This window comes from Nilaparvata lugens, chromosome X (assembly GCF_014356525.2).
Source record: "Nilaparvata lugens isolate BPH chromosome X, ASM1435652v1, whole genome shotgun sequence".
Lineage (NCBI taxonomy): Eukaryota > Metazoa > Arthropoda > Insecta > Hemiptera > Delphacidae > Nilaparvata > Nilaparvata lugens.
The window spans coordinates 87,271,307-87,285,597 of record NC_052518.1 but is presented as its reverse complement, the minus strand read 5'-3'; the positions used below and the strand labels follow the sequence as shown (position 1 = coordinate 87,285,597).

The following is a 14,291-nucleotide window of genomic DNA, read 5'->3' as shown; positions in this document are numbered from 1 at the left end:
TTCTTTGAATAAGAATAATAATACTATTATTAACAATAATAATAATAATTCAGAACGGTGGCTCTGTTTCAAATCAATGATTTATCAAATTGGCTATTATAAAGGGAAAACTCGTGTGAGATAGAGTGAAACATGTGAGTGAGACAGAGAGAGAGAGAGAGAGAGAGAGAGAGAGAGATTGTTTTATTCACTGCTTTTATTAAAACCTCTCGCATTGAAAAAATATTCTGCAGTTATGATAAAACTATTGCCGGCATTGAATTATAATTACGTGTCTTATGAAAAAATATCACCGACAAGATCAAATTTATAATGTAGAGAATTGTTCCAGAAATGCTTAACAAGCTTGAAAATACTGGAATATAATAAAGTTGACAAAAATAGAAATAATTGTCTAAAAATATCAAAACCCACCGGTGTCTGGGAAAGATTGTGGTACCTAAAAAGATTTTGATTGATTACTGAATGTTCAGAAGAGAAATTAATAATTAATAATTTTTAATTTTTTATTTCCATTAAGATGTGTACAAAATAACAAGAAACAATATTATATAAAATAACATTAATTACACTGTATGAATAGTTAAGTGAAACCAAAGTCTGTATATAGCTAATGTCGTGAAAAAAACAAAACAAAATATCACTTCTACACACACAAACATCCGAAAGGAAATAATTAGGTATTCCCGAGGCAAAGGCCTATATGGGAGTCCCAGCATAAAGAAAGAAACCAGAAACACACTTATAATTTGTAGATGAACAAAAAGATAATAATAAACTGAGGTAAACTTATTTATTATTTACATTAAAATATTAAATGTTTGATTTAATTTGTTATTTTGTGGTGACGGTGCTTGGTCGGGCTACAACGTACTAATTTTGTGTTGTCAATATTATTCAGAATCAGTCCTTTACTTAAATTATACATCATTGGAATCAACTGTAGAATTCGGAGTCTAAAAAAAATATTTCAACAAAATTATTTCTATCAGGATTTAAGTTAATTTGTTGAAGAAGACTTCAACATCATTCTTTCTAATAACCAGACTTTCAATTTAACCTCGAAGCTTACCATATTATTCAGCTGTTTCAATTCTACGGGTAACATGTTATACACTCTTGGTGGGTTTAACACCTTTACTGAGCCCTGATCCTGAAAACGCTAGTAGAGCCACCTGGTCTCACAAACCTTTATTGAAATATACCTATAATTTTCAGTATATATTAAACTCACGCATGTATGCATGCATTTTATGGTACACTAATATGTTTTTTCAATATGTACTTACTCAAATGCATATATATATATATATATATATATTATATATATATATATTATATATATATATATAATATGTATATTAAAATACTAGTATACTTACATAGATATTTATACATATATTCTAATAATTTGTACTTGTTTGAAAATTTTCATGCCATGAGTAATGTTGCAGGCTGGTTTTACTAAAAATGAATTGTCTTTGGACAAATGACACTCAATTGAAGGTGTCAGTGTGTAGTTGTGTGTGCAAAAGTGTGACTCAGTCAGTAGCAATGGTGGCAGCCAGAACCATATACATATTATGATTTTCACTTACACACACACACACACACACACACACACACACACACACACACACACACACACACACACACACACACACACACACACACACACACACACACACACACACACACTTACACAGCTATTCTGTAGCTTCTGTGAACAGACTATAGATTTTTATGTTTCTCAAGAATGCAAGATAGTTAGAATGTAAGATAATTCATATGAGTTAGCAAATAGTAGTAACTACTTTCATTGATACTTTCACTATAGGTATAAAGATAATGAAGTGAAAGCATTGTTTGTTGATATTTTTATTTATGTAATTCAAAAAATCATGAAAAATGTGTACTGTTTATGAGAAATATTACTGGTAAGGTGGATTTTTTCATTTTTAGAGTTTATTTCACCTTTTCCATATAAGATATATAACACTTAGTTCAAGCCTAATCCTTTGCACAATCTACACAAAGTTTTCTTGAGCACTCTAAGCAGACAGGAATTTCACATTGTATGCATTTGTATTGGGTTTTCCTCTCCCTAACTGCTGGACATTTCCCACAAGTCTTGCGTTTTTCCATTCTATCAGTCGGATTTTCTTCAAGTCTTCTTTTTTCGTTGTTCAAGCCAAGGGCCTTACGAATTTCCTCCTTGACATCTCGACGCAGGTGTGGTATTCCAAGTCTTTTCTGTAGATGTGGCTGTGCTAACAATTGAGCAAGCTCCTTTGTAAATTGGAACCTGGTCATCATTTCGCTGCCAGAGTAGCACATGTACAATATGAAAGCGTTCACACTGGCCACACTAATCAACCTATAGAAGACAGCCATAGGCCACCTTCTTGTACGCTTGTTAGATGAGTAGATTGCACACTTCATATCAAGTAAGTCTACTCCTGCTTTTGTCAAATTGTAGAAAAACACTATTTCCGGCTTAGACTTTTCTTGATTTATTTCCCTATTGTGATGCATTGTTGACAGAAACAGAACTGCTCTGTTTTTTTTTTTGGGCACCATTGAGACCAGTGTGTAATTATCTTTGAACCCAAACCTGGAAGAGTTTATGGTACGATCACTGCTAGGAAGGAACTCAGTTGGGATAATCTTCTTGTCCTTCTTCAATGTCCCTACATAAGTAAGTCCTCTTTTGTGAAGCTCTTCTGCTACTTCTATACTAGTAAACCAATTGTTGGCAGTTATATTTCTGTTGGTTTTCTGTATGCTTTTTGTCAGCCGAATAACTGATTGTGTTGGCTTGCTGAGTGTTTGTTCTGATGCAGTAAGCCCAACACCATCACTGTTTTCTCCCGTGTATATGTAAGCATCAAATAAGTGGGAAGTCTTTGCATCTGCAAGGCACATAACTTTTATGCCATATTTGTGAGGCTTCTTAGGCATATACATGCGGAAGCCACACCTGCCCCTAAATGGAATCAACATTTCGTCGATTGTGGCATGCTCAGATAGACAGTAACATTTCTTAGAATTTTCAATTACTTTACTGAAGACTTCGGATATGGGAGCTGCTTTATCCAATTTTTTTCGTTCAGCTCTAGTAGCACTGTTATCAAACCGCAGACATCTTAGTAAAACCTCAAACCGTTTGTAAGTCATAGTTGCTAGGAAAAATGGCCTCCCTGTAACATCTTTTGAAAACATTGAAAACATTGTTTCGTTGTTAGATTTCAATAAAGATGAAAGCATCAAAAGTCCAACTAAAGCTTTCATCTCAATGCTATCAACATCCCTATATGTACTTTTGTTGGTAGTTGCACTCAAACCGTTCCTCACAGATGCTAGTTTGACATTTGTGTTTATAACCATGCATTCAATAATGGATGGGTCAAAAATCAATTCGAAAATTTCTTGTTTTGAAGGTTTGTTACCCAACCTTCTTGACTCAGCTGTGAGTCCTGGTAAACCTCCTCTAATAATATTGTGTGCAGGTGTACGCACATGTTGATTGTTGGGGGATTTGGTAAACCATGGGAATGGTGGTCCAGATTCGTTTTTCTTCAGTCTACCAAATACATAAGGTGGAAGAGATCTGTCTATTGTTGCAGCAGCCTCACAATCATCTAAAGCTGATTCAACGTCATCCTCACCCTCATCAAATTCTTCATTTTCTGTGTCTTCCTCTGATGCTATATCATTTTCACACAGAACAAAATCTGGATCAGCATCAGAATCATCCATAACGTCCTCATCCTCTGAACCACTAATATCACTGAGTTCATCATTCAGGAGCCGATTTATCACAGTATAGTTCAAGTCATTGAGAGGAACTCCTTTACTTGTGCCTGGCTGTTCCATTACTTCATGAAGAATATTATTGGAATGAGATGAATAAAAATATTGGGTTAGATTCTTGAATATTTCAAACTGAAGTCTAATAGAAAACACTGAAAACTATTTATATTATGTAGAATATTATTGGAATGAAATGAATAAAAATATTGGGTTAGATTCTTGAATATTTCAAACTGAAGTCTAATAGAAAACACTGAAGTTCCACACTATTGGAGCTACCCGGTAAACTGGACCAGACACAATATTGCACAACTGGAGCCACCCGGTATTTCAGACCGTGACTGTAGAAACTGCCTGTGACAACCGACTGAACAACTCAAACTGAGTGAAATGCTGGAATGTGACAGATAACATTGGTGGGGGGGCAGAGTAGATGGGAGTAGATGGGAGTAGATGGAGTAGATGGGCTGGCAGTCTTAATCAGTGTGACCACTACAAGAAAAAGAAATTTACTGCTGGTCTCACAGACCGGTGGCTCGGTAAAGGTGGCTCTATAGAAATATAGATATCTTAGTGGGAGAAACCCCCATTCTTTGAATAAGGGATATGAACTTGTCATACGGTGCTTCTTAGGTAAGGTCCTCATGACATATTTATGTCCTACAATAAGTGGTTTGATAGTGGAATAGTATGCAATACTGTGATTCCATATTGTAATCTGCTTTCTATCAGCGTGTAATATAGAGAGCGCAAAATATATTCAGGAAAAAGATAGCGGATGTGATATAACTTCTGACATATTGAATTGAGGTGATTTTTCAATTTAGAAATATGCTGACACCAAGTGAGGCTCGAGTCCATAATTATTCCAAGGTATTTGGTTTGTTTTACTTCAGTTATGGAATTGCATTTACAATTTATGTAGGGATATTTGCAAGAAGCAGTATGCAATGGAATACACAAATTAGGTCTAGCAGCATCTTTAACATTAGATCGCAGCTCATAAACTATTATGTTGGACTTTTCTGCATTTAGTTCTAAGGAATTTAATTGGAACCATGAGCTTAAAGATTGTAGATCTTCCGTGAGCATTTGAACTAATTGGTCTTTTCTATCAGCACAGTAGCTCAGCGCGGTATCATCAGCAAATGCAGTTATGGCTCCATGGAGGTCACTGTTGCACAAGTCATTAATATAAACAAGAAATAACTCAGCGGAAAGTCCTGATCCCTGAGGTACACCGCAAGTAATGTACATTTTCTCACTAAGGGCTTCGCCAATTTTAACTTGTTGAGTTCTATTCCCCAGGAAACTTTTGAACCAGGCGTTGCACACACCCCTCACTCCGGCATTGCACAATTTGGTGATTAATATATCATGTTTAACCGTATTGAACGCTTTTCGTATGTCAAGGAAGAGGCTAGCACACTTCTTGTTCTCATTTATACCATTGTAAATTTCGGAAGTTAGTTTCAAACTAGTTTTTTCAGAGTTTTAGCAAACACAGATAATAGTTCTATCGGTCTGTAATTGTTTGGATTTTCTCTATCCCCATTTTTGAAAATTGGAACAATTATGGCATTTTTTAGTTGATTGGTATATTTTCCTGAGGTCATACTAAGATTAAATAGATAACTTAGGATGGAGGATATTTTTTCAACTACGTCTTTTATCAAATCAATTCTCAAATTGTCAAAGCCAGGAGCCTTTCTCGACTTCATAGATTTTACAATAGTTTCAACTTCATGCCTCGATACAGGCATGAAAAACATCAGGGATTTCATATCTGGAATGATCTGAGTTTTTTTTATTTTCGTGAGTAGTATTGGGTTTTTCTTGCGATTTACTTGGAATTTAAACAAAGTGTTTATTGAATTCATTTGCAATTTCTATGCTCTTACTAAGCAACGCGCCTGTCATTGATTTTATTCGATTTACCTCTTTGTTTGTGTTCGTTTCGCCGATCAGATTATTAACGATTCTCCAGCCTTCTTTCACAATACCTCTTAAATTGGTTAAGGTTTTATAAATGTTTGGTTAAGGTAAGATAAATACATTTGGAGTTTTGAATTTGAATTCTGATTTTATCGCAGTTTCCTGTATCTTTTAATAAGGCTTTCATTATAAGGTTGTACTAATGTCTTATTATAAAGATTATTTTCTGTTTCTATACTACTTAGCAGCTGAGGAGTTAACCAGGGTTTATTTAGGGGTGTAGAATAATTCTTTTTTCGAACATTTACTTTACTAGAGTCCTCGATACAGCTATTGAAGATATACAAAAATTTCTGGAAAGCAATGTCTATGTCATTAATATTATAGATACTAGACCAATCCACCTCTGCTAGCTTATTATTTAGTAACTCTTTGTTGATTATTTTATATTCAGGGCTTAGTTTCTTATTATATTTTAACTTTCCCGTGGTAATATTCATATACAACTCCAGTGTACAATGATCAGTGATTCCACTGTTCTGGATTTTAGCAAAAGGATTAACATTATATTTCAATTGGGAATACTGGATGAAAATATGATCAATGCAAGAACAAGAGTTGAATGAAACACGTATTGGTTCATTTACATAGGAGTTGAAGCCAAAGCTTGCCATGGTTTGAAAACCATATTCATCGGTTTGAAAATCGGAGTTAAGTAGGTCGATGTTCACATCGCCAGTAACAATGATAGTCTCGTCTCCTAGTGTTTCTAACGTTGCTTTTATTTCATCACAGGAAGTAGCGATTGATATTGAATGAATTCTATACAGTGCAATCAGAGTGATTGTCGTATTATTGATGACTAGGCTCACTTTCAGAGCGTCAGCGGAAACCAGCGCTATCTTATCGGCTGATGCTTCAAAATGATCTCTAACATAAACTGCAACTCCACCTGATCTGTAGCTGTCATTACAATTCAAAAAGCAATTATATCTTTTTATAGGGTATTGACCTGTTTCTTCGCTGTAAATCCAAGTTTCCGTTAATACTAACAAATCGTTTTTATTGGGTATTTTTTTAGCTCATTGGTGAATAAATCGAGATTTTCCCGCATGCTCCTTATATTTTGAGTTAAACAGAGAAATGTATTTTCATTAATCATGCTTGGCATTTGGCTGGAGTACTGAAGAGAATGCAAAGCCCATATAAATATTTACATATTATCTTCGTATAGTTATTAGATTTTTCAACCAAAATCACAATGAGGATATTAATATTTGCATCATGTATGTGAAAGGCTTGAAGTTCTAAAATATACTTACTAAGTCTAAAATATACGTCTACTAAATCTATGAATTCTACTACTACTCCAAATACTTGTAATAAGTCTACAAATATATTCAATAAGGGAATATTTTAAATGTTTTGATACTTATCAAAGTCATATGAAATAAAAAGAAAAGAATCTAATTACAATGTGTAGACTAACAAGAGAAATTGTGGATTTTTTGAATATTAAATTCTTCACTCTATGAAAAAGGATGATGAATAACATGAATTTGAGTAACTTACGTACATAATTATCAACTTTTAAGTATTCATATGGAATATGAATACTTAAAAGTTGATAATACGTTTCTACTTCTGCTCAGTCTCTTCTAATACCGGTACTTCCTCATTCGATTTCGCATCTGCAGCTTTCTCTTGTTGTGCCAACTTATTCACTTCCACGATTGTTCCGAAGGTTACCGTCGGGTGCACAGGTTGAGATAGCTTTTCCAAGTCCTTGAGTGTTTCCAAAGTTATCACCGGTTTTCCATCTGTTTTCCTCATCAGTATTTTTCCATTTCTTATCCACAGGTACTTGTATCCTTGTTCCATCTTAGCAACTGTCGCCATTGCCAGCAGCTTCCTTCTTTCAGGAGACAGGTTCTCGTTCAGGTACAACGGGATGTCGGTCGGTAGGTTGAGATGACGTGTCGAGAAGTCACGCTTGACTCTTCGTCTGCGTAGAAGCTCATCCTTATCGATCTTCCGTGTCAGCTTGATTATGATGGGAGGTGTTTTGTCTGTCATTCGGGTAGGTAAGCGGTGACAATTGTCAATCTGTTGGTCGGTGATTTCATGCCCTAGAGCCTTTCCGACTGATTTCACTACTTCTAGGAGATTTTCGTTTTTTTCTTGTGGGAAGTTATGCAGCTCAAGACAGTTGGATTTAGAGTACTGCTGCATTTCGGAAGTTGCTCGGTGGAGATTTTCATTCTCTTTCTCCAACGCTTTAATCTCTGTATCCTGTGTATCAATTCTTTGAAAACACATTGTCATTTGCACTCGTTGGAGTTTAAGCTGCTCCAGAATACTCTCAACATCCGTGTGACACCTCTCGATGGAAGTTCCGAGGTCCATTTCCATTCTTTCAAAGTTGTTGCTCAAGTCTACGATCATTGTTGCTAGTTGTCCAAGGGTGACTTCTTCGGGCTTCGAGGGTGGTTCATGAGACTGGATCTGTCTCCTTTCCTGAGTACAATCAGCACACCGCCATTTTTTCTTACTGTCGGTTAGATATTTAACTTCCGCGACTTTCATGTTGACGCAACTACCATGAAACTTACTATCACATTCACTGCATTCAACTTCGACATCATTCCCAACTCTAAGAGACTTACTGCACACTTTGCACGACATATTCACTTTTATTATATTCAGTTTTAAGAGAATATGAATCGAACTCCGATTATAAACAATAAATTCTAAACGAGTAGAACGAAATAACTTGAAATGGTTAACAACATAGCTCTGTCATTTACTGATAAGGGAGCGCTGAACAAACACAACCGCTTCGCTTGACTGCTCGTCATCGACTAAATTATATATGTTTGTCAGTTTTTAGCTAAATCATTCAATATTTCATTTTATCGATAGTGTAGTGAGATTTTCTTGGAAAAAATTCGTAGGTAATTTCACGATCTACAGCTCAAGAACTGGCGCGCCGATAGATCGATTCAAATTTCCCACTTCGACTAGCATTCCTGGCACTATTCGCAATTGGCCAAACTTTTGCGCCAAGGCACATGATTCGTCGACCGTGAAGGCAAGTTCGCGGGCTATTATATTACACTCTCATTTACTCCATTAATTACTGAATAAGACAGAATGATTATCAATTAAAATAATTTTCTTATTATTAGTAAATTTGGAAGATTACAAATTGAGAATGTTTATCTGAACTTATTATGTTGTATCCTATCCCCTGCCGAGCGCAAAGTGCAAGTTATAAATACTAGGCACAGAAATAATCTTAGAACTGAATTTTTACAAATTACAAGATCTCAAAAAAGGTGGCTTTACAAAGGTACAAAATGATATATATAGTCTGATTATATATAGTAATTGTTAGAAATCTTTCGGGTATATTTTTCAAAAACACAGTAAACTATTTTTAAGGAAGAATGTTTAAATAAAGTTGCCGATTTTTCAAATCAACTTCCTAGATTATATAAGGTTATTACTCTAATCATCGTACTATGTAACCTTTTTTGATTCTCTGAAGCTTATTTTGTAACTTTTAAATTGTTTTGATGTTGACTATGCATTGGAATTTTCTTTATGTCAATAATTAACTTTTATTTCTATCAAGTTCAACATGTAAAATAAAGAAACCCACATCTTTCCACCCTCCAATTAAGTTTCGTCAACGAAGGTGGTCAAGTCTTATCAAATTGAAAAGAGTTTCAATTCACAAGAGCATTCAGTTCACCCGGTAGTATGTTTGATATGATATACATTCCAGTACTTGGATGGTGGTCCCTAAACAGATTTTTAAGTAATGAGAATCCATTACTACTGCATTATGCCTCCTTCATTGAAAAATCTATACATCCATTCAACTTCTATCTATATATAAGAGGAGATGGTGTCTGTCTTTCTGTCTGTTTGTCTGTGAGCTCATCACGCTTGAAATACTTGACTGATTAAGCTGTAATTCTTCACAAAGATGACCTGTATACCGACAAGTGTCATAGGCCTATTCCTTCAAAGTTCATATGCTTTTTTCATAAAGGAAGTTTCCATTATTTGGCTTCCAACAAATCAGATGTTATAATCATTACAAAATGTATTTCATAACATCTATTAAACACTAGATAAAGATGCACTATTGACATTAGTACAGGTACAGTCTGGTATCGCAGTAGGATGTGTCCTCAACTGTCGTCTGCTGCAAGCGACTCTCTAATTTTTGTACAGGCCCGACAGTCGAGACCTGCGACATTCAAGGCCAGCGACGGTAGAGGACTCCTGAAAATGTGGCCTCAAATGTCGCCAGTTAGGCGTTAGGCGACAGTTGAGGTTTCTTCAATTTTTGAACAGCCCCGACAGTTGAGACCTGCGACCGCAGAGGACTTCTAAAAAAGAGTCCTCAAATGTCGCCTGCGTTAGGCGACAGTAGAGGACTCTTAAATTTTCGTAAACTCCCGACAGTCGAGGCCTACGACCGTAGAGGACTGGAAAACAGTCCTCTACTGTCGTAGGCCTCGACTGTCGTCGGTCTCGACTGTCGCGCCCCCGACTAAAAAAAGCCTATAGTAAGGTCCACGTTATAATGACAGTATTTAATCAACTTTGGTTTTGCTATCCTTGTCTATCATTCGACAAAGCCGGTGGTACTATCCTTTTCTAGGTCCACAACGGTGCCAATTAAGTTTTTGACGGTGTAGAAATATAATTAATTAATGGAGAGAATCGGCAACGCTATTCTTCTATCTTTATCCACTGCCATTATAATGTGGACCTTACTATAGTGTGGCTTGGCCGTTATAGTGGCTACACTAATAGAAGCTATGCGCAACATTCCTGTGCGCAGCAGTGCTGGTTAAGATACAACTTTCCATGTTAAACATAATTTACCATAATATTCTACTTGAAATTTCATTAATAATATATATTTATTAAATAAACTGTACATTACGTACCCAGAATCAGACCATAGATGATCGGAGCTGGAAGAAAAGCAAAGAGAATAAGTCCCATCTCTAGTATTCCTATGGAGATGGATTTATCCGCTATAGAAACGCACCTGCAATCATCGATAATATAAAATACAAGCCAAAATTGAATTGATTAGTAAAATTAATTAGATATAAATTTATCCTATCAGCTGTTGAAAAGAATTATTTGAAGAGAATATTTGTTTATTAAAAATAATAGTTTATTTTCAAAAACTTATAAAAATGGAGTAAGCTTCCGAAACTGGTTGTTTTCTAATTTACTATTTTATATTGAAACGTTTTTAAAGGGTACTATGATATTATATTTCGATCAAAATAAATTTAAATAACTGTAGTTCTCACATGAGTATTGCGAATTGCATTGATTCATTAACAATCATAAACATGTTTACAATATTTTCACAAGAATAATAATAATAATTTATCTGATTGCCAATGAATTGCAACCAGAGGAGTTTATGACAAAACATATACATAATTATTATAATATACATACAAAAGTTGCTAATAATAAACTTAGTCCTAATTATGATACCCCACTATAATAATATGTGTCGGGGTGATAATAATATTCCAGTAACCAGAATACCAGTAAAAAAATTACACTGAGTCTGATTTTAAAGATAGATCATTTTAGTATTGAATTAATATTTAGAGACAATACCTATTAAAAAAAAACATGGATTAGGATTAGTGATTGAGCATAGTTCTTAGCATTATGTTGTTAGTGCGTCTTTAGAGTGCCAACAGAACATACCTACTAAATATGAAAGTTTTTGGCACAATAGATTCCCTTCTCTTGATGAGCGAGTGAGCGCCATTCTTTCGCTTTTATATGAATCGATGATAGGTGGTGGACATTAGTTTCATTTTTTCCAATTGTTTGTATGGATAAATGAAACTTGAGAGAGAAATAATAATATTTATAAGTATACCAAGAGGAGCAAGAAAGTACATATGCAGAGTCCCTGAAATGTATACCTTTACCTTATCATGATGATTGAACTGCTGGATCTGCTTGTTGAAGACAACAAACGTAAAAAGCTCATGACTATCACAAACACCATGAACTGCTCATAGCAGTCTACAGGACAGAAACCAGGAACAACGGGGCCATTATCCGCGCAACTGCAGTTCATGAAAATCTTGAACAAAACAAGAATTAAAACTGATTCAAGTACAAATATATATGTTAAAATGAATAGCTTTTTAATTTAAAAACAAATTCAAAATTAACTATACACTTATGTGAGGTCAGAAGTTGAAACATATATTTTAGTACATGCATCAATAATTAAAAAGAATAATTTTTACATGTTTGATACGTATTTAATATGTTATAGCGATAATTTTAATTTGCAGAATGAATTATGCATTGGCTTTTGGAAATAGTCCAACTAGACTCAGAATAATGAGAAATATGTGAGAGTAATAATTATGAACTACAAATCAAAAGGAGACCCAATTTTTAAAGGGATTTTAAAATTATAGTATTAGCCTTTTTAATGAAGGTATGAAATACTATATTATAATTTGAATATCATTATATTTTAAACTTCTATTACAAATACAACATTCATATATTACAAGCTGTATTATTTTATTTATATCGAGTTGTTGAAACAAAAATACTTCAATTCAGTATACTTGGAATGTATTCATTTGACACTTTTAATACGCATCTCATAGTAATTGAAACATTGCATTAAATCCCCACAACCACAAAATTATCGTTTCAATATTAAAATATTGGTGTAAAGATTCTAAAAAAGTTATCCAAGATGTAATTCTACACACTACACTAATCTAAAAATGGTTTTGTTTGAAATATAATGAATATAATCAAATTTTCTTCTTATGATTGAAGTAATTCTATGCTAATCTTGATATTGTCTGTAATAACATAAACTGATATGTGATAACCTAATTTCCTCTTCTGATTTTATCGGAATAAGATTTTGGGTGCTTTTCAATGCTGGTTGCCAACCTAATCTGACACTTTTTCAATATTAATCGGGCTATTTTAAATCGCATAAAAAACTACTGAAAATTGTTTTGAATCCATGTCTTGATCATTAATTTTTTATGTATACTAAGTAAATAGATGTGCCACAAATTGTTTTGATAAACCGTAGTAGTTTTAAAAATATCAAGACGTTTTAATTAAGTAAGATAAAAAAATATTGTAATAGTTGGAGTAGTTACCTTAGATGTGCCATTATATTCTGTGTAACTACATCCGGCATGACAAGGAGAGAAAAATGTGAGATTTTTGCTGATTTGACAAACTGGATCGTATTTGATAGCACTGCTACAAGAGCAGTCAGCGTTGCAGGAGTCTGTCATATTCCATCTTTAACATAATAATTGAGAATTTGAACATTTAATAATAAGTATTCACTTAGTTTAGACGTACGCTATGAATCTAATAAAAAATGTAATTTTAGGAGCTTTATGCAACATATTATTAAGCTAGTTGTACATATCTTATCCATAATCCTAAATCAGATTATTTGGACACTGAATATGTTGTGTCTGGCATCAAAAGAATACTATATTATTATTATCTCTCAGTACTTATTTTTTATATTTTTCAAGATCGTTTTTTGTAAACAAATTTTGCAATAGGTCCAATTAACAGATGGAAATTACTGAGATATTGTATTCATTCAAATGCTAATAAATAATTAATTATTATTATCAAACGAAAATCCAAATTAAATACTTTAAATCACCCCGAAGACTTTTGCAAATATTGACAACAGGGTGAACAGCTAGATGAAATTTATCACAGCATTTAATTTGTATTTTCGTTTGATAATAATTATCAAGTCCAATGAAACTAATAACAAGTTTGTATCTGCAGTGTCTATATAATAATAAAAATATAATTAAAAGCGTAATTTTTCAAGACGATTCAGTCTGTATTTCTATCATAATTGTATATATTTAGTAGGCCTATAATTTAATATTGAAGAGGATATTCCCAGTAAGTTACCTTAGGCCTAACTCGAATAGGCACATCAGAGATAGATAGATCTTTGTCAAAAAACTGCAATCTTTTCCTTAGTTTGTTGTTCAAAGTTAGCATGTCATTCTATTTATTGTATTTAATTATGTTGAAGGCACCTGCTGTGAAATCTATTTAGCCTATGTGTAGCGGGACCAATTTTGTAATGCACTTTATTGAATAAAATGATTTATTGATTGATTGGTCTATACAGCGTTCATGCAACAAGATTAGAAAAGTCGAAGATTATTTTGTTAAGATCAATTGGAAACCAAATTTTCGATTTTCATATCCATTTGTCCTGGGTACCGGTACTTAATAAATCGGCATATTTGTTAAATATCCATATAATCACTACAGATTTATTTTACTGGGAATGTTGGTCTATTAATGTTAGAGATATAATTGATATTGTAAAAACGGAGTACCGTTACATGAAACAGTTTGTTCTTAAGAATCTTTCTCTTTCTCAACAAATCTGAAAAAATATATAATTTATTAAAATGAGAAACAAAGAAAATGAAAAA

The 14,291-nt window shown here is 33.7% G+C and overlaps 1 protein-coding gene across 2 annotated transcripts in view; it reads right to left on the bottom strand.

Annotated features, from left to right (window-relative positions):
• LOC111045154 (solute carrier organic anion transporter family member 2A1) overlaps positions 1–14,291 on the bottom strand; it is a 76,206-nt gene that overhangs the window by 6,237 nt on the left and 55,678 nt on the right. For both annotated transcript variants that reach the window (XM_039441817.1, XM_039441818.1), the window contains 3 exons: positions 12,960–13,107; positions 11,742–11,899; positions 10,719–10,822 (listed from right to left, as the gene is read on the bottom strand). In XM_039441817.1, the coding sequence (XP_039297751.1) occupies positions 10,719–10,822; positions 11,742–11,899; positions 12,960–13,107 (410 nt within the window). The remainder of the gene's footprint in view (positions 1–10,718; positions 10,823–11,741; positions 11,900–12,959; positions 13,108–14,291) is intronic.